General features: G+C 31.5%; 2 protein-coding genes across 3 annotated transcripts in view; one reads left to right on the top strand and one right to left on the bottom strand.

Moving 5' to 3' along the window:
• Window positions 1-16,155, bottom strand: part of Pitslre (cyclin dependent kinase 11B pitslre) — a 48,174-nt gene extending 32,019 nt beyond the window's left edge. Inside the window, exons 1-5 of one of the 2 annotated variants that reach the window (XM_076462410.1) lie at window positions 15,942-16,155; window positions 11,559-11,704; window positions 10,641-10,774; window positions 8,968-9,208; window positions 6,571-6,603 (exon numbers count right to left, since the gene is read on the bottom strand). In XM_076462410.1, coding sequence (XP_076318525.1) covers window positions 6,571-6,603; window positions 8,968-9,208; window positions 10,641-10,774; window positions 11,559-11,704 — 554 coding nt within the window. In that variant the 5' untranslated portion in view covers window positions 15,942-16,155. The remainder of the gene's footprint in view (window positions 1-6,570; window positions 6,604-8,967; window positions 9,209-10,640; window positions 10,775-11,558; window positions 11,705-15,941) is intronic. The other variant, XM_076462411.1, reaches the window with a different exon arrangement.
• A 4,494-nt stretch (window positions 16,156-20,649) lies between these two features.
• On the top strand, window positions 20,650-24,715 carry LOC143229698 (uncharacterized). Its single transcript, XM_076462409.1, has 2 exons — window positions 20,650-20,848; window positions 22,858-24,715. Exon 2 carries the CDS (start codon window positions 22,888-22,890, stop codon window positions 24,304-24,306), a length of 1,419 nt encoding a protein of 472 aa, XP_076318524.1. The 5' UTR covers window positions 20,650-20,848; window positions 22,858-22,887; the 3' UTR covers window positions 24,307-24,715.
• Window positions 24,716-25,705: the final 990 nt, after the last annotated feature.

Below are 25,705 nucleotides of genomic sequence, written 5' to 3'. Positions count from 1 at the left end.
TTGAACAATCTGCAGACAGCTTTACATTAAAAATTTGACCTCCTAATACTTGTAAACAACTAATTATTAAAATTAAAATTTAAAGAAAATGGTCATACAGACCAGCAGTGATAATTCACATGTGCTACTGAATGTTTGTTTTGTCCTCTTTTCCTTAGCTCCATTATTCATTTACTTGACAAAACAAAGTGGATATTTCTTAAAGTAAAAAAAAAGGCCAATCTAGAATAAAACTAGAACTTTGATGATTATCTATCAGCACATTCAAAGACCTGCAGAAATAAAATTTAAAAATTGGTATTTTTACAGTATCTGGTCTCCCTATGATTATTCTTTAACTGCTCAACTATAAGAGGAACTATTGTTAAGGATGAAGCACAACTAGCAGAAAGAAAAAACATAAAATTGAAGCTATTTTCAACTGATATTTGATTAATGTAAGAACATAAACTAAAGTGGTTCCAATACAAGAATACTATTCTTTTTTTGAGCTTTCTCATTCCACAAGTTAGGAAAATTACCTGCAGGGTAGGCAAAGAGTTTGAATTCAGAGTCAACACATTTTGATTTTCTGTATAAGACAACAGTTATTAACCAGCTGAAGAATCATGAGTAACTGGCACTTAAGCTTTTAGCCAGTGACCTGTGTGCCCATCTTATAGATGGACAAAACTTTGATCATGAGGACAAAAAGATAGGAAAAAAAAAAATTATTTCAGTACAACCACAATATATCTACAACACAGAAAATAGTTTCTTTATCTTTCAACATTTAATAAAGTATTAGATTTCTTCTGTTATTTCCATGTGTATTGTTCATAAACATCAATCAGTACTTTAACTGTAGGTACTTCAAGCAATCATGAAATCAAACAGTATTCTTGCCACCATTGAACTAAATACTAATTTCAAAACCAAATTGAAATCAGACTTCATTTTAAAAAAGTAAATAATAAATCATTTTGATAGTCTATTTTGCCAATTACAAAAATCATTTCTGGCTATAAACTGTAAAAAGACATCAAAAACTAGCAAATATTTATTGATGACCTTTAGTTTCACTTATCATATTGATGTCACTGTTACCTCTGAAAGGTTAGGTAAATTTTCTTTTTGCTGACAATACGCCTTGATCAAGATATTTATATCTCATAAATACATCTTTTCAATACATTGTAACTAATTTATAAAAGCATATTGTTTGAGTATGACACACCAGAAAATAATATTCAATAAATATAGATATGAGCCATATGACTATTTTCCCATCACCTATCTATCACACAGATGATTAGAATATTTAGATGGCAAGATTAAGAATTTCCCTTTCAATGATGCACTTAAATCTTTTTCACAGAACATTAATATATGATGTGCAACTAAACAAAATGTTTGATTTTCCTTCTCATGGAAGGGGAAGGGGGAAAGTAAAAATCAGTGGAAGTAAAAGCTGCTACATTTTTATTGAATCTTCACAACAAATGCAACAGAATATATCTCAGAGTACCTGAAAGTTTAAACATTTTCCAAGGAAGCACAATCCCAAACTCATCAATATGGTTTGTGCTTCTGGCACTTCACTTGTTTAAAACCTATAAATGGGTAATTTTCAATTACCGGCTTGTATTTCAGTGGCATCTTAAAATTACTGTAATAAGAACTAGTATGCAACCTTCCACAAAGTAATGAAAAAACTATGGAACAACAAAAGATGAAAAATACTATAGTCTAAAACCATAAACTCATAGAATTATTAGTTTTCAGTTATATGTAATTGACATTATTCCTTTTATCATAAAGTTGATTCAGATCAATAGTCACCCAATGTTTAAAAAAACCCACTAAGATTGAATTGTAAAGGTTAAACAGTTTTATTTCATAAAACTAATAAAAAGTACAGAGAAAGGCATATTTTATACAGTATATACACAAATTACTTATTTCACCTGATAATAACTTGCTTAACAATCAGCATCTCACCTTCATCAGAAACTATCAAAAGCATACACTTTGATAAAATACACATAAAAATATACCAAATATCATTACTATAGAAAAGCAGCTAATGCACTCAAGACAGGTTTTCAAAAGCCATGCCTACATATTCACTCACTGGTGTAGACACGTAATGTTGCTTTAAAGCTCATGCTTACGTGCTGTTCTTGTATAGTAGCAAGGGTCTTGGAAGACTATAACAATTATTTGAGTGTATGACAATCTCAGCCTGCCTGATGAATCCATAAATCAAACTACTGAGCATTATAACATTATATCAGGAAAGAAGCCTTAAAACACTGAGCTATAAACAAGATTTTGCCTGGAGAGGAAAGCTGTGTATTTTCTTATATCAAACATGTGATGTAAGAAACTACAGTTATAAATTCATTAAAATTAAAAACCTAAGTATGAAAATAGATACATGATGAAGTCCAATCTCAGCAGTCTTTCTCTATAATGTAATTTTTAAAATTACTTGTTTTCCTTTACAACATAAAATTAACTAACTCTCCATGGATCACCAATAATCAGTTACAGACCAGATAGAAGACTGAGTACTGTTTGCAAGTTAGAAAAAGCTTGTATATAAACCATTATTTGTGATAACTATTTGTAATAACTATTATTATAAATTGTATTGTTGTTTTTACATTAAAATATATTTGTGTTAAGAATGAAAACTGCATGTATCAAGCTTGTTAGCAAATATAAATATGATACATATACATTCAATTAACTTTAACTTTTAAATTTAAACTTCCAGGTATCTGAAATCATAGTATGTTAACCTTCTCACGATGGGCTCAGTATAATATGAGTTCATTTACACATCTGCACATGTTAAATATATGCATTATAACTTTTTATACATCATGTGTATCTTCACAAAATTTGGTAGACTTTCAGTAAAGATTGAGTTTTTTTGTACACAAAAAATCACATTTTCAATGAAATGTTTACTAAATACTTGTTTGTGAAATTAAAGTCTGTTTTGTTACTAGTCTGAGTGCAAAGTGATCTCATGTTATGATTAAGAAAACTATTCATTGCCCCAAAAAGTTCAAATATTATTTGTGTAATCTCTAAAACCTCCTAAATGCATTTGAAACATTTGTTTTCAGTAAGACTTTATATTTTATATTATTTTACATACTCTGTGAAGGGTCTGTCACTTGACAAATCTCATAAAAATCATAAAAAAATTAAGAATAAACAGAAATTGTTTTTTTTTAACTAGAATGATTACATATTATGATACAAAAGTGTAACTGTTTAGTCTAAGTAGCTTAAGTTTCATAATTGCTATATATTTATTATTTTTTATTATACCAAATCTCCAGTCATGCCTAGCAAACATTACACAGTGCACATGCACTCAGGTCATATATCCAGTAATATAAAACTGACCTTTAATCTTCCTTGTCTTGGCTGTGTTTTGGTGGACTAGTATCTTGTAATACAGTCACATTTCAATTATTATATATTACATATATGTATATAGATTATTACTATTTAAAAATAAATTATTAAACTTCTTTTTCTTAAAATATTGAACAATAATTCTGGAAATAAAGCAAACAATTATCTTTCCTTACTATGACTTTTGAACTCGTTTACTGCTAATTGTAGGTTTCCAAGCCTTTTAAAATTTTATACATGGAAGATATCAAATAAAAATTTTCTTTTATGTTTTATACATACAGTTGAATAATCACATATCATAAATAACTATATTAACACCACAGAATTCCACTAATTTGTTAAGCTTAGTAACTAAGACGTATTTAGATTTTTGAAAAATATGAAACTTTAAGCAGCCTAAAGACACAATCTACCTTCATAAAATCTTAGTTAAAAAAACAGTAGCCTTTCCACAGATTAAAATAGCTGAGAAAACCAATGAGGGACCATACTAAACTGTTGATTGGTTATTCACATATAATAATTTGAAGAAAGAGTATATAAGGAACCATTTCAAAAATTAGAAAGAGCAAAATATGTCCACTGTGTTTGATTCAGTACATACGTTATATCTAAGCAAAATAAAAACAAATGAGGTTCTTATTTTATATTACAGCTTGTCAGTATTAGTAATTTGAGTTTCTAATTTGTACAAAACTATAGTATTTTGACATAAAAAATTCTGCATTCAACAAACCACGTGACTCACTAAAATCTATATTTAGGTGTTCTTTTAATATTTCTTTTAAATTAAGAAATTAATTCATACATAACATTAAAGTTTGAATTATAATTCACAATTTGATTCCAAACATACTGCAGAGATGCCAACTATTTCAAATGACTGAGCGTAATGATTGTAGACAGAGCCCTTTCACAGTTTTAGTCCTTTTAGATTTGCCAGAAACAAGACAATCTGGTGAAAAAGGCCTCTTTTTTTCATCTTGTGAACAATCGCATTGGTGTTTCTATGCTGCTTAGAAAACAAGAAATACCCATCTATGTGAATGCTGATTGGCTGACAAGCACTGATGACATAACTATGGATTCCCCTCGTACCCAGTGTGGAGAAGCACCACACTCATACTATTTGTAGATGTCGGAGATACAAATATTTTTTATTATTTCAAGCACAAACATGATTATTGCAAGTTGCCATTTGGACTATGTCTTTTATTTATTATCAAAATTTATTTGTATCTCACTAGAAAATTTTTTTTCATCCCTTTCAAGCCCTGGGGGAAGAATTTATCACTTTATTGTATAGGCCTATATAATATATAATAATTTGGGAGTTGCAACAAGTCGTAACATTTGTCTGTATGAGCGTATAGTCGTAATGTATACACCAAACTCTAATGATTACACTCAAATCGTAATGGTTGGCATCTCTGATACTGACATAAATTCATAAAATAGCAATTCAATAAAATTTTAAATGCAAATTAACAAACAAACTGATGTGGCCTTTGAACTCTTACCTGTTGTGAAAGAGTTAATATAATAAACCATATACCCGTCAAAGAAATTACAACAGGCAACATTACTAAAAAAAAAAAATGCAAATGTCACAGATTTTAAATTTGGTTCAACTGAAATGCACCTTATTTGATCCAGACTTAAATTGTCAGGCAGAGAAAGCCATCCCTAACTTACATCATTTCACTGCAGGAGGGCTAGCCATTCAGCAGCACCTATCACTTAAATGACAACTGTTATCTGAATTGTAAGATTCTGTCAGTTATAATGATCCCCATTACTGAAAGAGCAAGGCACGTTCTGTGATATATCATTGCTTAAACCTTGTATCACAACCTAGCACGCAAAGTACTGGGACACACACTGACCAACAGATGAAAGAATTTTCACTTTCAAATTAGAATAATCCAAATTATTAATAAAATAAATAAAACATTCACAATGTGTTCTGAACTCAAACATACAGAACCAACCTTTATTATGATGATTTTGTTTGCTAACTGAAAATAACATAAGCTAGCACTGGCCAGTAAACAAACAGGCTTTATTGTGGACTATTTATTACATACTTTCATAAATAATTATTACAGGAATAAGTACTCTCAAATGACACTTCAAGTTATCAAACCTTTATGTACATTACAGATGGAGAAGTAAGTATGAAAATATTCTTTGAATGTGTAAAAAATTATTAAAACTTGTGTGAAAGTATTCGTGTTTTACATTTTTCACATCTGTGTGAGTGGACATTTATTCCTCAGTGTGTTTCTAATGGCACCTTATTTCAGCTATTATACTCAAAATTATAAATATCCATTTCAAAAGTCTAAATAAAAACAAAGATTTTCAAGAAAACTTAAAACCTACTGCTTCCAATGTAACTGTTTATCCATTCAGTAAATATTTCTGAATGTTTTTCACTACATACATTCCACTCAAATTTCTTGCACAACTCAGAGGAAGAGCAAAGACCACCAAACAAAATGCATTTGTGGATACTGAATGACATTTATGATTTGTGAAACATTATTAAATGTATAATTCCACTCCTAGTATACTTAATAATCTGTATCATATAATTAACCAAACATGATTTTATCACTGTCAACATTTGAAAATTAAAGTCTAATATAATAAAGGAGTCAAACATTCAAGAATTGTTTTAGAATTTTTTTTTTTTCTAATTCAATTAAGTAATAAATATACATTACAAAACAGCATGCCAGTCAATTTTATTCTGTGCACAAATGAAACTTATCTAGAATAAGTGAGTATATGTGGGTAACAAAATCCAAAACTTTTCTGTAACTAGTTGCTGTTACTACTTCTGGGTTTGACCAGGGTTGATGCAATAGACAAATCTTGAAATTTTGTATACTTGCAGAGCCTTGTACTAGCTATTCCATTTTTAACCCATTAAAGTTACTGTAAACTAAGAGACTGTCCACATGCAAAATTCATCATAAATAAACAACATATTATACTTAAAGTTAAAACATTGCAAAATCCATATCCAGTTGATTTCTTTATCACACAAATAAAGTACTTCATGAGGTCTTGCATGTGATTTAAAAAATAAAGTACTTCAACAAAAAGAAGCACAATTATTTTATAAAAATAATAGTTTCTCACCATCCATTCATCTTTGGACTTCTTGTGATGTCACTAAAGAAATTAAAAAAAATTTAACATTGATCTTTAAACTGAAATTAATATGTATACATGTATCTAGTATGTTTAAGCAGTTTGATTTCTATTCCCTAATTAGATATAGTTAAATCACCCAAATACAATAAGCCCCTCAATAAACAGTCAATGTTAACCATTTGAGTGCATAATTAAATTCTGGGTGGGTTCCCAAATAGTTTTAGTTCTTTTTCATATCAAAACACAAACACCATAACGAGGTAGGAAAATAAAGGATGTGCAAGAATCCCAAATATTGCACTATGAGGAAAAGTGTTTGTGACACTATGGGGTAAAATCTTCTTGTCACATCAAACGGCTATAGATTTCAATTTGAATAATTCCGATTATAGCATCCAAAAGTTAGAAACATATTTGGAACAGTAAAGTAATCACAAGTTTAAGTATGCTCCAAATTTTCTTATCAATAGAAATCATATAATAGACCACTTAAGCTTGAAATTGGATGCATTATATTGCAACCTTGACATAATTTTATGATGCACAATAACTGCTAATTAAAACAGTGCAAATGGAATTAGAAAGCATGTAATAAAGTTGACACTACCAGACACAAAAAAAACTAAGCCACAAATAAAGTAAATAATGAAAGTTCTTTTGTTATTACATAAAAAATACATCTTTCATCTGCCCAAAGTTAAATCAGAATGCACATGTTACAATTTTAAAGTTACTGTACAATAATTACTAATCTTGACATCATTTTTCATTTGATTTTAGATATTTTATGCCACTTGTGTTGTAAGAAGTTACATAGTGGTAGTTGTGTAACATATTCATCACACTAACACTATATACTCTTTCTTGTTAAAAGTAAATAGGAATATCATAATTCTACCCTTAAAATAATCAAGAATAATTTCAGAATTAAGAATTATTTTGTGATTTATTTTATAATTATTTTTAGTATAAAGTATGAGCACAATTACAATAATATTCTATTTAAAGCTCCAATGTTAAAGTTATTACTAGCAGTGTTGATTTGTTTGCTTTGATAATGCTTGTGCCATGTAAAGTTCTATTATAGTCTTATCAACAAAGATTTAGTCAAAGACATTACAGCTTAAATGAAAAACTACAAATAAGATACAAAGTAAACTTCTAACAACTATGCTATTGGGCACATTATTAAAGAGAATCAACACACTAATTATTGATGCCTTAAGATTCTATACTTTATACAAGTAGTTTAAACTTCAGAAATATTTGTATAAAGTCAACATATAGTCAGCATAGGTGCTGAGTTGCAAATATGTACTCAGATTTAATAATATCTAATTATAATGCAGTTCTTGTTGCATGTCTCTTTCTAATTGAGTCAAACTGTACACAGGTCTAATATTACATGATGTTGCAACTTAAGCTAAATCCTGACTAGGCAAAGTGACACAATAATGCAATTCTCATATTTTTGAAAATGTGATTTTCCCTGAATCCTATGTAGATGTTCCAGACAAGAAGATTATTAAATGAAATTCTTCAATATTCCCTTATTTCTTGAGTAAGTGTATTACAAAGGCCACAAAAACAAACATTTTTAGTACTGATCTATAATTATATTTAAAAATAACTTTGAAGGTCGAATGTTTTCTAAGAAGTTTAAAAATGAGAAGATTGAACGTTTCAAGATATATATGTTTGTGATTTCAAAATTGAAACAATGAATCTTCTTGCAAAACAACAGATATTTGCTTTGTAAAAACTTTCCATGTACAATTTTAAATCTGGTATAAAATACTTAGAAAATTCTAAATTATAACTATGATATTTATTTCAGACTGTTTCTTATGTTGCGAGACAATTTCATTCTTGAAACATTAATCCAATACTACCACCACTCCATAAACAAAGGACCAACGTCAGTAGTCTGACAAGTTTTGTTTCATGTACGTTTCAATGAGATATTTGTTTAGTCCTTCTATTTTGAACTAAGATTCTAAACTCCATTTTAGTCTTTTCAATTAATTGTTCAACAAGATGTCTATCATGGTATTTCAAACTCCACATTTTAATAAAATTAGTTTGTAATATATAAAACAGTACAGATGCTTTACTACTGTTATAATAAACATCTGAAAAAGACCACTATACACACAGTTTTAGTTCAATTATAAATATCGCTGTCCAGATAGTTTATTACTGTCATGTTTTTTTATAAAAGAAAAATAAGATATTCACTAGGCAATAGATTATTAGCAAATTCTAAAGTTACAGTGTATGTAATGTTCTCGAAAAGTGAAAGAACAAAGTACTTTTACACTAAACATGTTTTCAATTAAAATAGTTAGTCAATGTACCTCTAGAACAAGTAAAGTTACTCACTGTTCTCTTTCTTTGGGATCCTTGTCTCTGACTCTCTCTACAAGTCGCACTTCTCTCACTTCCCTATTATCTCGTATCTCTCTAGGCTGTTTAATGTCCCTTCTCATATCATCTCGACGTCTGTGTCTACGGGAATCTTGTTCCCTGATAATGTTCCTCCTACTAAGTTCAGACATTCTATTCCCTCGCCCCTCTCGATGAGATTCCCTATCTCTTTCACGGCGGCGATCTTTTCGACGTGCTATAAAACATTATGTAATGTCGTTGCTCTTAACAAAAAGAGTTGGAGTATATTAAGGAGCAGGTATTAATCTATCAGTAAGTTGTGAGAATTATTTTACTGATATGTAGTGTAAACAAACTACAAAAATGTTTGTATATTACCTCACTAACCACCAATAACCTAATTTACTGTTGTGCTAAATTAATAATTACATGCATTTTATAACTTTAATAAAAACAAAACTTAAGAATTGTTTCTACTTTAAAATTAATCCATAACGTTTTATCTTTAGGCCTACATTAGTCTATAATCATGCAGAACTGGAGCAAAAGCTTTCGCACTGAAAGAAGAAAAATTTAAATATGTTTGATACAGTTGTAAAAATTGCATACTTTTATTTTACCTTATACATTGTATGGTTCCATGTTCAGAAAAGCCTTCACTTCCTGTAATTATTCTAATTTTATTATTAGTTTTACCTTTAATGCAAGGAATAGAAGATATTAATGACAAAAATAAGTATTTTTCTCCTAAAAATATCACAGCCAGATACTCTGAACCTATAAAATATTTTTTTAATTCACAAAAGCCTCTAGGGGTTTTTAAATATTTTTAATAACCTAATATTCAATCAATGAATTTTTAACTTTAAGTACAATTTTTTATTAATATCATTATTATAACAAATTGACCAAAGATATCAAATTAACATAAATTTATCTCAACTTTGAAACTAACTGAAAATTTCCATTCTTATATAACATTTGGTAACTGATATTTTTACAAATCAACTACAGCATCCATTGTGATATTTTGTAAAAGTTAGTTATTAATTGAAGGATATGTGCCATAGAAAACTAAAGATCAACAGTAAAGGAACTATTTTAAGTATTAAACTTTACAAAAGTTAAGAGTTAATGTACTTTATAGTATATTTTCACAACTAAAAACAGATGGTAATATGAGTCTTGGTGAACTATTTAGAATTCCAAAGCTGTAGCTTCTTTATATCATAAAATTAAAATAAACTGATATACAAGAAGAGTGTATTTTAATTTTTAGTTTTACAACTTATTTTTTGAAAGATACAGCAGAAGATGAAGAAGAAAGAAGATCTTAGCAATATAGTTACACCAATCAATCAGAACTTATGAACACATGACTGTACAAGAATATAAAATAATACATACTTTTCTGGATGTGTGTGTGGAAAACTGATGGAAACACAGGGATACAAAAATCAAAGAAATCAATTTTTTATACTTGGTTAGTTGTTTCAAAGTTAGAAATGAAAAAAGAATATAATATTACATTTTTTTTCTCAGACTGTGATAATCCAGAGTAGCATGATTGGATTATATAATCAGTTTTAACAAAAATGTATTTTATATATTTTGGCATTTTAAATCAAACATTTACAATCTAAATTTAAACAGGGAAAGGGTCTTACATTCATGCTTATGAGCATGACGATCTCTCTTCCTTTCACGCCGACTAGAAGAATCTTTGCTTCTCTCAACCTTCACAGCTGCTTGAGGTGGTTTAATGTCCAACGAGTCCTCAGTAGCATCATCTATCTGATCACTGAAAATCATGCACAGATAACTAAATGTTTAAGGTCAAAAATAGACACATTAAAATGCATGATTTAAATGAAATCTTACATTATTGTAAGCTTATGAATAATTACACACTTGGCAATGATGAATTTAAAATATATATATAAGACTTAATTAATAATCATATACATTGTACAAACAAAATACTAATAGAAAAATTTAGTACTGTTGTTTTTATAATTTAGTTAGATCAGCAAAGTACATTTGTTCTTAATACTACTAATATACTGAAACAATGTGTTTCCAGCTATCAACTGATAACTATTAAGCAATTTTCTAGAAAAAAAAATTAATTTACTTGATCTATGGTGTGAAATAATGTACATAACACTATATCCAAAGTAGTCTTTTCTGTAATGCAACACAAAGATTGTTTTTTTTTTTCAAGAGGAATAATAAATGTACACAAATAAGATCCTTAAAATATTTCTTGGAACAGTGAATATGAAATCTTCCTATACTTTAACACAATTGATACAATTGTGTCAAATGCAGTCATGGCTTGATAAACTCTAGCAAATTTGGTTGAGGATAAAATTTATAGGCATTTTAGTCCAGTATTTTCTTTAACAAAATTGATTTCACAATCATAATAATCTTACAGCAAAACCTCTTAAATTACTAATATTTGAAAGTAATTTAGTTTTCACTACCATTTAAGAGTAACCCAAAATGTTTATTTCAAGTTGTACATAGTTTTTATTCAAAGAATAATTCTTATTTAATAAATTCCTTCAAAAAACAAACACCTTTCTGAGTGCTGATCTTCAATCTCCATATCTTCATGTTGAGAATGGGTCTGAGATATTAGGTTTTCATCTTTTCCTATTTCACCATCTTCTTCAGATTCAGAATATTCCTTATTTGATTGGTTACTAGCTTCTGAATGAGACATCTGAAAAACAATGCATTTATCATCATCTTTGGAAGATTTTTCTAGTATCAATATCATACAATAATATCAGGTATTTACCATTAAAATAAGCTCAACCATTATAGTTCACACTGGTCAACCAAATAAAAATGATAAATGTCCAAGCTATGATATTAAACTGCTTGCAAAGAACAGATCGCTTTGATTATGTAAGCTACACTGTCATCAAGAACTCTCTACCACAGGCCCTAAAGTATAATGTCAGTTTTATAATAAAAGCTGGATAAACAATGGAACCAACATGCACAATATTTGCAACAAAAAAATTACAGTAAGTGAAGTCCATACAGGCAGCAGCAGATTAAGAAACATTCTAACTGGACCATTAGGCCATATTACTTTAGAGTTTCTGTGCTGTATAAGATTAATTAAATCACAGCATGCATCATTGCTGTGGTAGTGATTCCATTATAAACTACAACTCTATCTTTGGTTTGAAAATTCTATGAATTTTGAAAAAATAAAATGAAAAAGCTTGTGAGCATGGCTTAAAAACACTATTGTTTCCTTTTACAAAGTGTCGAAAAGAATTTTCTCTGCAATTTGCACAAGACCTACATATGGAACAAAAATCAAGAACTGAGATCACAAACATTTTCTTCATACATGTAGAAGGTCTCAAACTTTACTACTTTTATGTTACTAGTCAGTAAATACTAATTGGTTATATACCTGATTACTGGTTAAACAGCACATCATCCTATTAACAAGCTCCCTCAAGAGACTACTTTGGAACTTTTAATCTGCTTAATTAAAATAATGGCTGTTACTATTTCTAAAGCAATAAAAATCCAAATTTTGAGGGGGAATTTTTTTTATTTCTAATAACTCTTGTTTTTTACCATTTAACTCAATCCGTTTGTGTCACAATCTAATGACAATTTCATAAACTTGCCACAATGATGAAAAATCTTGTTGGAAACTAAAAATACATGTTTGTGTTCTACATGTTAAATGCCAAGTTAATACTGTGAAGTAAATGAACAGCAAGAAATTTGTCTTAAAATATTTCCTTTCATATTTTGCTCAACACTCACAGAATACAATAACATTCATTTCCTATGAAGTTTTGTATGACAGTGAAATAGACTGCATACAAAAGTTTTATTATCAATGTTGTAAGCAATGTAAGTAAAAAAAAAAAAGTTTTTAAAGTTTATAGTGTAGTCAACATGACGGAGCTTAATTATGACTAACAATACATATTACTATGCTTTTTTATTACAGGCATGTGTTTACAGGCAAAAGAAAAAGGCCATCAGACAATTCACTCATTCATTATAGTATCAGAAAGTTAAATGTGTAGTACAGTTGAAGGTTGAAATAAACTAATTACTTTTATATCTACCATTCTTCTAACATGAGATACAGCCATTACTTTTGGTCTAATACATATATGGCAGATATTGCTGAAACCACTTCTGTAATTAAGAAAAACCTAAGCAGTCCATGTGAGGGACCTAGAATACAAAACTGTCTTATGAATCTGATAAAGGAAAGTGTTTTAGATTCAAAAATTTAATAGTAAGTTAAGATGCATAAAACCATTCACTTAGCAGGAAAATGGGCAACTTTTGATGTCACACTTATCAATATGACAGATGAGCTTGATTACTCATTATCTAGTAAAATAATCGATTAAACTGAAATTCCACTTTAATTAATTAATGTCACAAAATCACTTGCCAAAATTTTGATCATTCCAACTATTTAAGTAATCAAATACTGCTATCATGATTTCTCATTATAATTGTTAACTAATTAGAGTGTATTCAGTTTAATCAGTCAGTACCATGGCTAAAGAAATTACAACTAATCAACTTAACACTGAAATTGCCAGTAATCAATTAGAAAATACCCTTAATCACCTAGTTGTACTTCCCAATCCTATTCATGAGCCACACCAGAAAATAACCTATGACTATAACCCCTAAATTTTTCATTTTCTTCCCTCTCATAGTTTCTCATCTGCACAAGATAAATGCTGAAATCTGTTATTTAACAGAACCTTCTCATTATGATTAAGTCCACTACTTCTAGTCCTAATAGTACTGCTTCTAAGCTCCTTAAAGACAGTACTAACTACTGTATCCATTATACATAAAATCTTAAGTTTCTCCTGAAAATTCTAGACATCTTCCACAGTTTATCTTTCTATTTAACAATCACCCCCATTCTTATTTAGTATAACATGCAAGTTCTCCATCAACCTGCAAGCCCTACAAACAATCTTCACACAACTTTTTTACTCACTTCTTTAAAGTGCATGTCAGCCCTGAATTTCCAAGTTAAACTCATTTCTTGCTACAGAAATCTCTAACACAGCTGTATGCATGCTGTTAAAATGTGAAAACAGCTAGTATGAACTGGGAGATCTGCAATATATGAATTATTAACATGGGTTGAAATATTACATCCCAACATTCCTGAGGTATTTAACTTTGTTTTAGGAATTTCATTTCTTCAGTTGTCAATCAGAAATGCATTGTTGATTTGTTTTTTTTTTTGTATTTTGCATAACACTACATGAGAGCTATATGCAATAACTGTCCCTAATTTAGCAATGTAAGACTAGAGGGAAGACAGCTAGTCATCACTATCCACCACAAACTCTTGGACTAATTCTATTACAAACTAACAGTAAGTTTGACCATCACAATATACTGCCCCCCTGGCTGAAAGGGTTAGCATGTTTGGTGTAACAGGGATTTGAACCTGCAACCCTCAGATTATGAGATGAGCTCCCTAAGCACCTGGCCATGCCAGGCCTGTTCATCTGTACTCCTTCAGCACTGACCAATGAAATGGAATACATGCATGGATTAAATTAAAAAAAACAATCCATGAAAAAATGCAATTTTACATTCATAATGGAATTAAATCTTTCCAACAGCTTTTCTCTCCACCATCAATGCAATTTTATTTCACTATTTCTACCCAGTTTTTAAGACAGTTTCCTAAGAAATATCTTCTATACTTTCAACATAAACTGTTTAAAACAAAACAAGATTTGGCAACAGATATTCTTCTCATATGATCTAGGAGTTGACAATGAAATTAACCTCAAATACCAGTCTGCTAATCTTGCTGATTAGGGTGGGCAGAAACTACCTAATTTGACTCTTTATAGCATTTCCAAATTTTTCATGATACTTATCATTTTATTACTGATTTACATTTCTGAATATTGGCAATTTTCTATAAGATACCCAGGATTTGGTATTCATTACTTCTCATGCATGCCAAAAACTATAAGACTTGCTATATACAAGTGTACAGTGTATATCCCAGGGTATAATGATACCTTGGAGTATGGCATTATGGGTCATTTGTAAATTAATAAAGAAAACAAACAAACATTGAAGACTGTTTAAAGTAATGCTTCATAATGTTTTTCTTTCTCAGTAAACTTGTAATAAAAACTTCAATACCTATGAATAAAATTGTATACTTATGTATTTGATAAGTATTACAGTTGCATCTTTGTCATGCAATAAACTACAGACATTTAGTTGCTAATTATGATTCTGCATGGAGAATCATACCTTTTGTGGGTTCTACCTTATCAATCATTGTATAATATATTGTTATGAATCTAAAGCAGACATCAACATCCACTATAAAGATTTAACAGTTTTAAACCTATAACTAATCTTCCTTATATGTATACATATAATATATAAATATTGGCAATACTGATAGTACTGCAATTCTCACAAAAAGTGATCAGTAAACAAAAGCTAATTATTCAATACAGAAGTTGTCTATTACATAATTCAAATTACTATACCCTTTACTATTAGTATTACTACTTCAACATTTTCCAAAGGACTGTTTTTTTGTTGTAATTAGTGTTAACCTGAAAACGGAATGAATAGAGAAACCACGATAAAAATCAGATAAAAATATATAAATAGATTAATAACTAAGACTAAAAGCAGATCGACTAATTAACTGCTTGAGCTAAATTGAATCTTGGTTGTCTTGATGATTTAATCTTATGGAAAATGGTTCAGTTTTGTTTTCACTTTATTTCAACCTATTTTAGTTTGCAGTAGCGCACTTATGATAGATAATCCTAATCTCACCGAGAGACTGCGAGAGTGAGTCTCAGCGTCTTGTATTTATAATTTACAGTTGCACAAAACTTCGTTATAGTGTTATTAATGCTATAGAGATGCTTAAAATTAAAACTTACGTTGCTGCTGCAGTTTGTTACTGTTAGATTTTCCTCACCAAAAACTAAACAGGAAATAACTTATAATTCACTGCTTTAGAAGGATACCCTCAAATATAAAAATTAAAAAAAAAAGATGTTTAAGATACAATTGATATTATCACATTATCTTCGTAAGCCTAAATCTCTAAATTTGTCAACCAACTATCGCACAGTGTGACCTCTAACCAATACTACTGTTTTACGTAACCAAATATTTCGATCAAATTTACTGTTTTAAGATTAACAAAATGAGTGAATCTAAGGTATTCTAATTTAAAGATTTTAGACACATTATATATGATTTTGCTGTTTATTTATACCCTAAAATTATAGAAAAACATAATTATATTATTGAACTAAAACTTTATGAATAAAAAACACACATTAAATACTTCTTTTAATTCAGATCATAGAGGTAAGTTAAAAACCGTGTGTGTTTCTTATAGCAAAGCCACATCGGGCTATCTGATCAGCCCACCGGGGAATCGAACCCCTGATTTTAGCGTTGTAAATTCGGAGACATACCGCTGTACTAGCGGGGGACAAGTTAAAAACCAAAGACGAATAAATTTATCGTTAGATTAATCTACTTAATAAGTTGCTACAACAACAGCCGTAACAATTATAATTAAGAAATATTTATAATAAAAGAAATATTTTGTGTATATAATTCATATTTTGATTATTATTTTCACTGATGTTATTGTTAAGCGCATAGTTACACAATGCGTAATGTGTGTGTGTTTGTTTTTCTCACAGCAAAGCCACATCGGGCTATCTGCTGTGTCGACCCTTGATTTTAGCGTCGTAAATCTTAAGACTTTACTGCTATTCCAGTGGCGGACCCACAGGGATCGATCATTAATTTTAAGTGTTAAAAGCTTTTAAGTCGGGTCTTTAAGCTACCGATGGGCTTCTATTTCGAAAAAAAACAAACAAACCAAAAACTGCACGTTATCAGGGCTTTCAATCCCCAAAAACTTTCAATATTAATGTTGTTCATGTATTATGAAGTTGTTCTTCATAACTTCCATTTTTACTTCCTTCAGAGCCCAGCATGGCTAGGCGGTTAAGGCACTCAACTTGTAATCCGAGGCTCACGGGTTCGAATCCTTGTCACACCACACATGCTCGTCCTTTCAGCCGTGGGGGTTATAATTTGACGGTCAAGCTTACTATTCGTTTATAAAAGAGTAGTCCAAGAATTGTCGGTGGGTGGTGATGAGTAGCTGCCTTCTCTCTAGTCTTACACTACTAAATTAGGGACAGCTAACTCATGTAGCCGTCGTGTAGCTTTGCGCGAGATTAAAAATAAAAAGCCAAAACCTACTTCTTCAGTATGAAGATATGAAAAAAAAGAAGCTTTTCCTAATTATTATTAAGAAATGTTTATCGAAGAAGTTTACAGAGGTTGTATAATATGTGATTATACTGAAACGTTTTGACGGAAGTGATTAAATGTGCTCTTAACGTATACATATACATATATCTAGTAGCTGAGTAACTATTTTAAAATAATGTATCTTGAACTCTTCAGTAATTTCTCTGTAGCAGGTGCTTGATTTTTGTCTGTATAAAGATAAGCTTTCAACTTCAACATCTCAATGCTTTATACTTTCTCTGAGAGAGTATTGTTTGCTTTGAACTCTAATAAGGTTGTAATGCTCTTCATGTCATGAGTAATTTATTTTTTAATTTACATTATCTCCTCATTAAGCCTTAAAACATCCATCTTTTGATAGATGCACAGATGATACGGTAACATGTTACATAAACCAAATGAAACATTTTTGGTCAAACTGATGAGCTATTTACAATGAGTCTTATCTATAAACACTTTATTAGGAAATTACGTACTTGAATCATGAGTTATTTTCTTTTCTTTGTGCTTTTATTTTGATATTAAAAGAGACATATATTGCCTTGCTCAAGGTGTAATGTTTTGTTACTTATTACATGTGAAATAATTGAAATTAGATTTCTGTTATTTAAATATATTACACGAATACCTTCTAAAGAAATATATATTTACTTCAGATATTTAGATAATATAAAGTAGTTAAAGAGCTAGTTTGTTCAGCGATTAAATATATTCTGTGTAAATAACATTTGGTACGTAGTATCAAAATTCGTTGATACTTGCCAATCTATGTGCGATGCTCATGCGCAGTTCACATAAACTCGTTCTTTAATCTGAAATGAATGAAATTTGAAAAGATTGCTGGGATAACTAACTTTTCGACTATCCCGAAGTTTGCTTGTTTATAAATGCTTTAACTTCTATTTCTTAGTTTAATCTGCCCTGATAAATACCATGAGAACTGTATCACTGATAAGTGAAATTGGTTTCATTTGATTACCTTATAGACATATATAGACGTTTCCAGTTTCTTGAGATCGAGAAGGAGTGTTTGCTTCATACGCAAAGCCACAATGCAATGGGTCGTCTGCTGTAGACACCGCAGGGAATCTAACTCCAGATTTTAGCATTGTAAATTCGTAGACTAATGTCTATCTCACCAGATAACCTTGAGATGAAAACGAACTTTTTAAGTTTTTCGTTCCACATGTTAAATTAATCAATTAGTAATTTCCAATGGCTCAACAGTAAATCCAAAGACTTATAAAACACTATTAACAGGGTTTCAACACTCACGGTAGGCAAAGTATAGATAGTTCACTGTTCTTTGAAATGAAGTTCAATAGTACCCGAAGAATTATCGATCTAATTTTAGATTTAGAAACAAGACTTTTCAGTTAGTGTTCAGTTTTTAAAGTAGATCAAACAAACTGCTTATGTGAATTCAATCTTTTATTTATATTTTCAGCATAAAACCTCGCATCTGATAATAAATACATGTTTTTAGGTTTTCTGACCCAGCTGCTGAAGAACTTGGTTAACTGAGAAAATTATCAATAAGATACGTATTAAGCTGGACTTACTTTCTGTTTGCCTTTATTCTAGCTTATCATAATCGTCCAATATTTTTATTGGTTCTTTACTGTTCTTTCCCAGCGGCACAGCAGCATTTCTAGAATCCTGGTGTTGGGCAGAGCACAAATAGCTAGTCCATCGTATAGCTTTCTGTTTACTTACAAACAAACAAACGTTTTATAGTAACAAATATTATAAACTTAAAGATTTGAAGTTTGTTTTATAATAATTCAATGTAAATTAGAAAATAAAACCGTTTTCTCGAATAATATCAGTTTTTATCTTGTCATAATTTACGTAAAAACCTCAGCTTCTTAAGTTTTAGTCAGGTATCTAATTAACAATGACTTTTAGAATCTCAACAAATCAAATCGACACCTCTTTTGTGAGTTTGTATTTTCAAACCTAGACACATTTTCTCAGTGGCCAAAAGAAGAGAAAAAGACTGTATTAGTTTTCTCTCAGTTATGATCTAAACAGTCAAGAGGAAGAGGGAAGTTAATCTACTTTCAGTTCTATGGTTGAAAAGATGCAAAGGATGCACTGGAATAAGGTTTCCATTCATGATTATGTGCCCACTAAAAGTTTTAAAATCCGAATTTCTTAGTTTGTTATAGATATTTTTGATAAACTATGTACTTAATTATGTTTTAATACATTGCATCTTTTTATATTTTATATAAAACTGAACTATTTTTTTAAGGAGTGCCATTATAAATCTCTGTGCCAGGGTCACAGAAAACTTGTCGTCGATCCAGCTTATTGGGTGTTTCACCGTCCCCTCTAAGAAACCTTTTCCGGTCCTTTCACAAAGGAGCCCGGCATGGCCAAGCGTATTAAGGCGTTTGACTCGTAATCCGAGGGTCGTGGTTTCGAATCCCAGTCGCACCAAACATACAGGCTGGTCTTTTTAGCCGTGGGGGCGTTATAATGTGACGGTCAATCCCACTATTCGTTGGTAAAAGAGTAGCCAAAGAGTTGGCAGTGGGTGGTGATGACTAGCTGCCTTCTCTCTAGTCTTACACTGATAAATTAGGGACGGCTAACGCAGATTGCCCTCGAGTAGCTTTGTGTGAAATTCAAAACAAACAAACCTCTCACAAAGAAATGTGATATTATCTGTTCTTGTCTTTGTTTGGTACTTGTGGTATAAATTTCAGCTTTTAGAAAATTGGAGCTTATGAAATTATTCCCGAGACGTAATGTCCCTTTTTATTCAACTTCTATTATTTCCAGACTCAGCCACAATGAAAGAGTAAGAAGAAAGGATAACAAAAAACAAACTAAACAAGTACATTTCAAAATTCTCCAAAACTCGAATGTTTTCGAATAATTTACTATTTTTTTTAGTCCTGAAGAATAAATAGTTAGCGAAAAAATATGATGTCAGGCGTTTTATCATTTTAAAGTATTTTTATAAAGATTTATTGTAAAATGCAATAACAGTTACGTATGACATTTTTCTCATTGAAAAATTGTTGTTTTTAAAGTAGTGAATATGTGACATTAAACAAGCCCAGATTATCTTTTACTTGTTTTTCTAACGGAACTTTTAATATAAACATTCTTTGAAAACTAGATGAAGTGATCCATTAAAGTAGGAACGTCTTCAATTTGGTTTTCTGTTGTGGTTTGCTGGAAATATGGAGAAAATAATCCATATTTTCTCCTGGAACCCTATGGAAAGATGTTTTGAAATCCTTTCTTTTTCATGCTTCGGATAGGATTTTTATTCCAGTGTGAATCGTGAAAAGGGACAGCTCAACTGGCTATTTCTGTCGAGCCAGCTGCTGTAGTCCCTTCAACAGATGTATTTCATGAAGAGCGTAGAAAAGGCAGGCTTTACACTGACTTTACAGGAAGAAAAACATCAATAATGTGACAAGAAAAGGCCTCAAATTTTAACTTTTAACGCAGAAAAGTATTACATGAAACCTGTTTGAAGTTAAAGGTACGTAGCATGTTTGTAGTTTCTAATAAATTCATATTTTACAGTTTGTTATGATGTTTACACGGATTTCGCAATGACAAGAAACCATTTGAAGTAAAAATGTATTCTCAAGATGGCAAGTATGGGTATTAAAACTTTATTTGAGATAAAGTGCAAAATAACGTTTCCTAAGAAGGTCGAAACGTTGTTATGTATTTTATTTTAATGAAGTGCTGATACCCATACTAGCCATCTTGAAAATACACTTTTAAGTGAATTGGTCTCGTACTGTATTTTTATTAATGTTATAGCTATTAGGTGTTCATAAGCCTATCAATCCAGCTTAAACATAACTGAATTATTCACTTTTCTGTAATTATACTATATATTATTTTTATTGTCTGTTTGTTTGTTGAGTTCTCGCACAATACTATTCAAGGGCTATTTGCTCTATGCGTCCCTAATTATGATGTGATAGACTAGATTAAAGAAAGTTAGAAAACAATATTAACCGCTAACTCTTGGGCTACTCTTTTACCAACGAATAGTGGAGTTCACGACCACATTAAAACCTTCACAGTTGAAAGGACGATCACGGTTTTTGATAAAGCTCTATAACCATAAGACCATGCAAGACCCGTATGGGATGATAAAACATATAGATAACTGTATTATTTTTATGTGTATATTTTTTAACTCTTAAGGAACACAATAAGACAATTCAGAAGGCGGAAAACGTTTGGTTTGTAGCATAGAAAATGTGTGTCAATAAATTTTAAAATGTTGCCTCTAGAAGATTTATTTTAAATTATGTATCTTATGTCGTGGTGATTTATTCCGTATTGGTGTCGAATTAATTACAGACGAAACGATAAAACACATAACAATATCTGATTAGTTAACTGTATGTGGCTGTAGAGTGCAAAACAGTTTATTACTAAAGGTTTTGGCCCGGCATGGCCTAGCGCGTAAGGCGTGCGACTCGTAATCCGAGGGTCGCGAGTTCGCGCCCGCGTCGCGCTAAACATGCTCGCCCTCCCAGACGTGGGGGTGTATAATGTTACGGTCAATCCCACTATTCGTTGGTAAAAGAGTAGCCCAAGAGTTGGCGGTGGGTGGTGATGACTAGCTGCCTTCCCTCTAGTCTTACACTGCTAAATTAGGGACGGCTAGCGCAGATAGCCCTCAAGTAGCTTTGTGCGAAATTCCCAAACAAACAAACAAACTAAAGGTTTCAGCAATGGTTTTGGGTGACAATATCAAGAATCATCGCATGAAAAATCTTGAAAGCAAGATGTTAGTGAAAACGCTGACCACACCGTTGGTTAATCAAATATCTTCCTACCCTATCCCTATTTTTAGTCGCGGCATTTTGGTTCATAGAATGGCTGGTTGCGTGTATGTGTTTTTGTGGGTTTTTTTGCAAGTAGAAACTTTTAGCTCATAAGCTTCATCACTTAACCAATTTGAGATCTAATTAGAGCCATTGCGGCCCGGCATGGCTAGGTGATTAAGGCGCTTGACTCACAATCTAAAGGTCGCGAGTTCGAATCCCTTTGCACTAAACATGCTCGCCATCTCAGCCGTGGGGGCATTATAATGTGACGGTCAATCCCACTATTCGTTGGTAAAAGAGTAGCCCAAGAGTTGGCAGTAGATGGTGATGACTAGCTGTCTTCCCTCTAGTACTCACTGCTAAATTAGGAACGGCTGGCGCAGATAGCCCTTGTGTAGCTTTGCGCGAAATTCAAAACAAACAAACCAAACCAGAAAACAAACAAACAGCCGCGGCAGTTGAGGATTCCTATTGTTAAATCTTGCACTACAATTTGCAGGCAGCTATTAACGGTTTGCAATATGTTTAACGTGTATTATACCAAAATCAAGTATCCAATATAGATACTATACAGAAATAGTGTAATAAATAACATTTTTCATTTTATCAAATTTTCACTTACTTAAAGTTGTGAACTAATAAAAACATGAAAGTGAAATATAGATGTTTGATTTGTCATTTTTTCTTCCTGCAGTATTGAGTTCCCAAAAAGAAGTGTATTTAAATGCGGTGTCTCACCTTTATCTGCAGCAAAGTGACACACTTCGTGCTTGTCATCTTTAACATATTCATTCTTCACGAATTCGTCCAGATTTTATATTCTGAGCTTACAATCATCCAACAAAACTACAAGACGTCACATTCATATTCTGCTGCTGAACCGGATGGAATGGTATCACCCAGAGACTGTAGCTTATCGCATGTGGAACCTGGGCAGTGGTTGGCACAGTCGGAACATTCAGGCAACTGGACGGATAACTGGCAACTTGTGGATCCAAACCTGCTCATATATTCTGCCTATTTGGATGCCAGGACAGTCTCAAATCCGATAATACGAATCATAGCCAGAATGACGCAGTTTTACTGGCCTACAAAACGTCCGGCCGAGCTTGATCTGTTTAGATGTTTAATTAAATTTGACCCCGTTTGCCAAGAGTGTCCTGAGATGATTCATGTGAAGCCAAGATGGAGGAAAATGTTTGAGGGAGATTGGATGGAACTCAGCCTAGAATTTCTATGTGACCTTAACAAGACTTATGAATTACCAAAGAAAGTGGCTATTGTGGGTAATGTAACTACGGGGGAACCATTATGGATACGAATCCACCACCTAAATCGGCCCCTCTCTCGTCCCAACAGCATTGCGGTGTGCGTCAAGCCTATTTATTCCTCATGTAACCAATCCAACCTTGCTGAATTTATAGCTTATTATAAAGTTTTAGGTGTCCATTATTTTAACTTTTATGACGCTACCTCATCTCCTGCTACAAGTCAGTTCCTTCAACGGGTGTCTCAAAATGACCCTTCTGTAATAGTTTTCCCTTGGAATGCCAGGAAGAAAGGTTGGCCAACTTTCCCCGAAAAATTTCGAAGCTGGTGGGCTGCTCTCCAAGACTGCGTTTATCGTTCAATGTTCCAGGTTGAATTTATATTGGTAATAGACTCTGACCAGTTCCTTGTGCCTCGCAATTCAACTTCATTACTTCAATTACTGATAGAGGTTCAACAGGCTGCTGGCACGTACTTAGAAGAGTTCATATTTTCCCAGGCTGTGTTTTGTGTTAATTTTCCGTCTAGCATTCAACATTCTACGTTACCTCCTTACAGAGTTTTTCAGAAAACTACTCGTTACTATGTGCCAGAAGGTTACTGGGGTTCAAAGTACGTTGTTAGACCCGAGATTGTAGAAGAAACAGGAGGTTATCGCGCAGATAAAATGATTCGAAAAGTTTCATATAAATATGTGGAGGAAAAATTGGGTATTATTCATCATTACCGGGGGTCTATGGAACCTCTTTATAATATATGCAGCAATTACACACGTGTTAAAAACACGCCCTACGTTAGTGAGGATAATTCATTACCCAGAAGATTTGGTGAACTGATGCTTCCCGAGCTAAGAAAGTTAGAAATGTTTTATTAACAAAAACACAGTTAAAATCTATGATAACTAAGTCTTAACTGCTCTTCTTTGAATAAGCTATGGTTTCAAACTATAAGTGAAAAGTGACTGTTATATTTTTCAAAACTTATCTGGTGGCTCAACGGTAAACTTTGAAACCCATAACACTATAATTTGGAATTCGATCCAATCGGCAGACACAATACAGATAGCTCATTTTGTGATTTCGTTATAAAATAATAAAAAATTTAAAAAAGCTATTTGTTTTTTGTTTAATCAAAAGAAATATAAGTTGATGGACAACTGTTGAAAGTAAACAAAAAGAGATATAAGTTGACTCTGAGAACTGGTGGATCAGTTAGACAAATGTATTTAAACCAGAAGCTTATTATATTAAATTTGACTTCCGTGAAAATATTAGCTGATAAAAATAATACACAAGAAAGTAAAACTATAATTACATTTATGTTCACACAATAACTACAGAACAAATAACCAAAATGTATTTAAAATAGTTCTCCAGTCCCTCGGTATTGTGTGAGATAAGTAATAAAGTTGAACTAATTAATTCTAATTACTTCATACGACTTGAATAGTTTTTAGTTAAGAAATAATGGAATATTCGTGCCTATACACTATGCGTTACATCCAACATTCTAGTGACTTCTGGTTCATTTAATTTTCAGTGATGTTTTACTGCTCTGTATTTGACTTGCATGGTTTTTTAGTTTTTCTGAATCACGCGGAAAACTAAACAAGAAAAGCTCAGCTTCCTAGTTTTGACGATCCAGTTGTAGTTTTTTCAACAATAGTGTTTCATAAATAGCAATCCACAGACAGGCTATTGTGTAGATCTGTTTAACTTGTACGGTTAAGTATAATTTCTGACATGCTCCAATACATACTTTCTTTACAAATTACTTCAATTGAAACTTATATTATATTTGATTTTGGAACATCATCACGTCTTTACAGTTTACGTATCCGCATTATGTTTTTACGTTTCTTTTTAAAAGGCTGTCTTAAGGTTGTTATATCACAAGCATGTCACTACACTTCGCATGCTTTTCAATAGCCTTCTAGTGTACGAATAAGACAGTTACCTATTCTTTATTTGAGCAGCTACACCGAAATCAACCAGCGTTGCTTCTAGTGACTTGATCAGTGTGTTAAGGTAAGATAACTGTATGCAACAGTTGAACAGATACGCTTAGGAAACAGCTTGGTACATTTGAGTTGTGTCACTTTCCACAATGAGATCTTTATTATATTGTATACTGTTGTCTTAGACACGTGGGCAGCTTTTGATACTCACTTTTGTGTTCGTACGTTCCCACCTATTAGAAGATGTTGCACTTTTTTTGACGGTTCTGGTACCGCAAGTTGGTCAAATTATTTTGCTTTCCAATGCTGTTAAGTA

This window comes from Tachypleus tridentatus, chromosome 10 (assembly GCF_004210375.1).
Source record: "Tachypleus tridentatus isolate NWPU-2018 chromosome 10, ASM421037v1, whole genome shotgun sequence".
In the NCBI taxonomy this organism is placed as follows: Eukaryota; Metazoa; Arthropoda; class Merostomata; order Xiphosura; family Limulidae; genus Tachypleus; species Tachypleus tridentatus.
The sequence above is the reverse complement of the archived record's forward strand: the minus strand, read 5'-3'. Positions and strand labels throughout refer to the sequence as shown.

Bases quoted from the DNA above. Each gene is read 5' to 3' on its own strand.
- LOC143229698 (XM_076462409.1), top strand. From the start codon at position 22,888: ATGCGGTGTCTCACCTTTATCTGCAGCAAAGTGACACACTTCGTGCTT.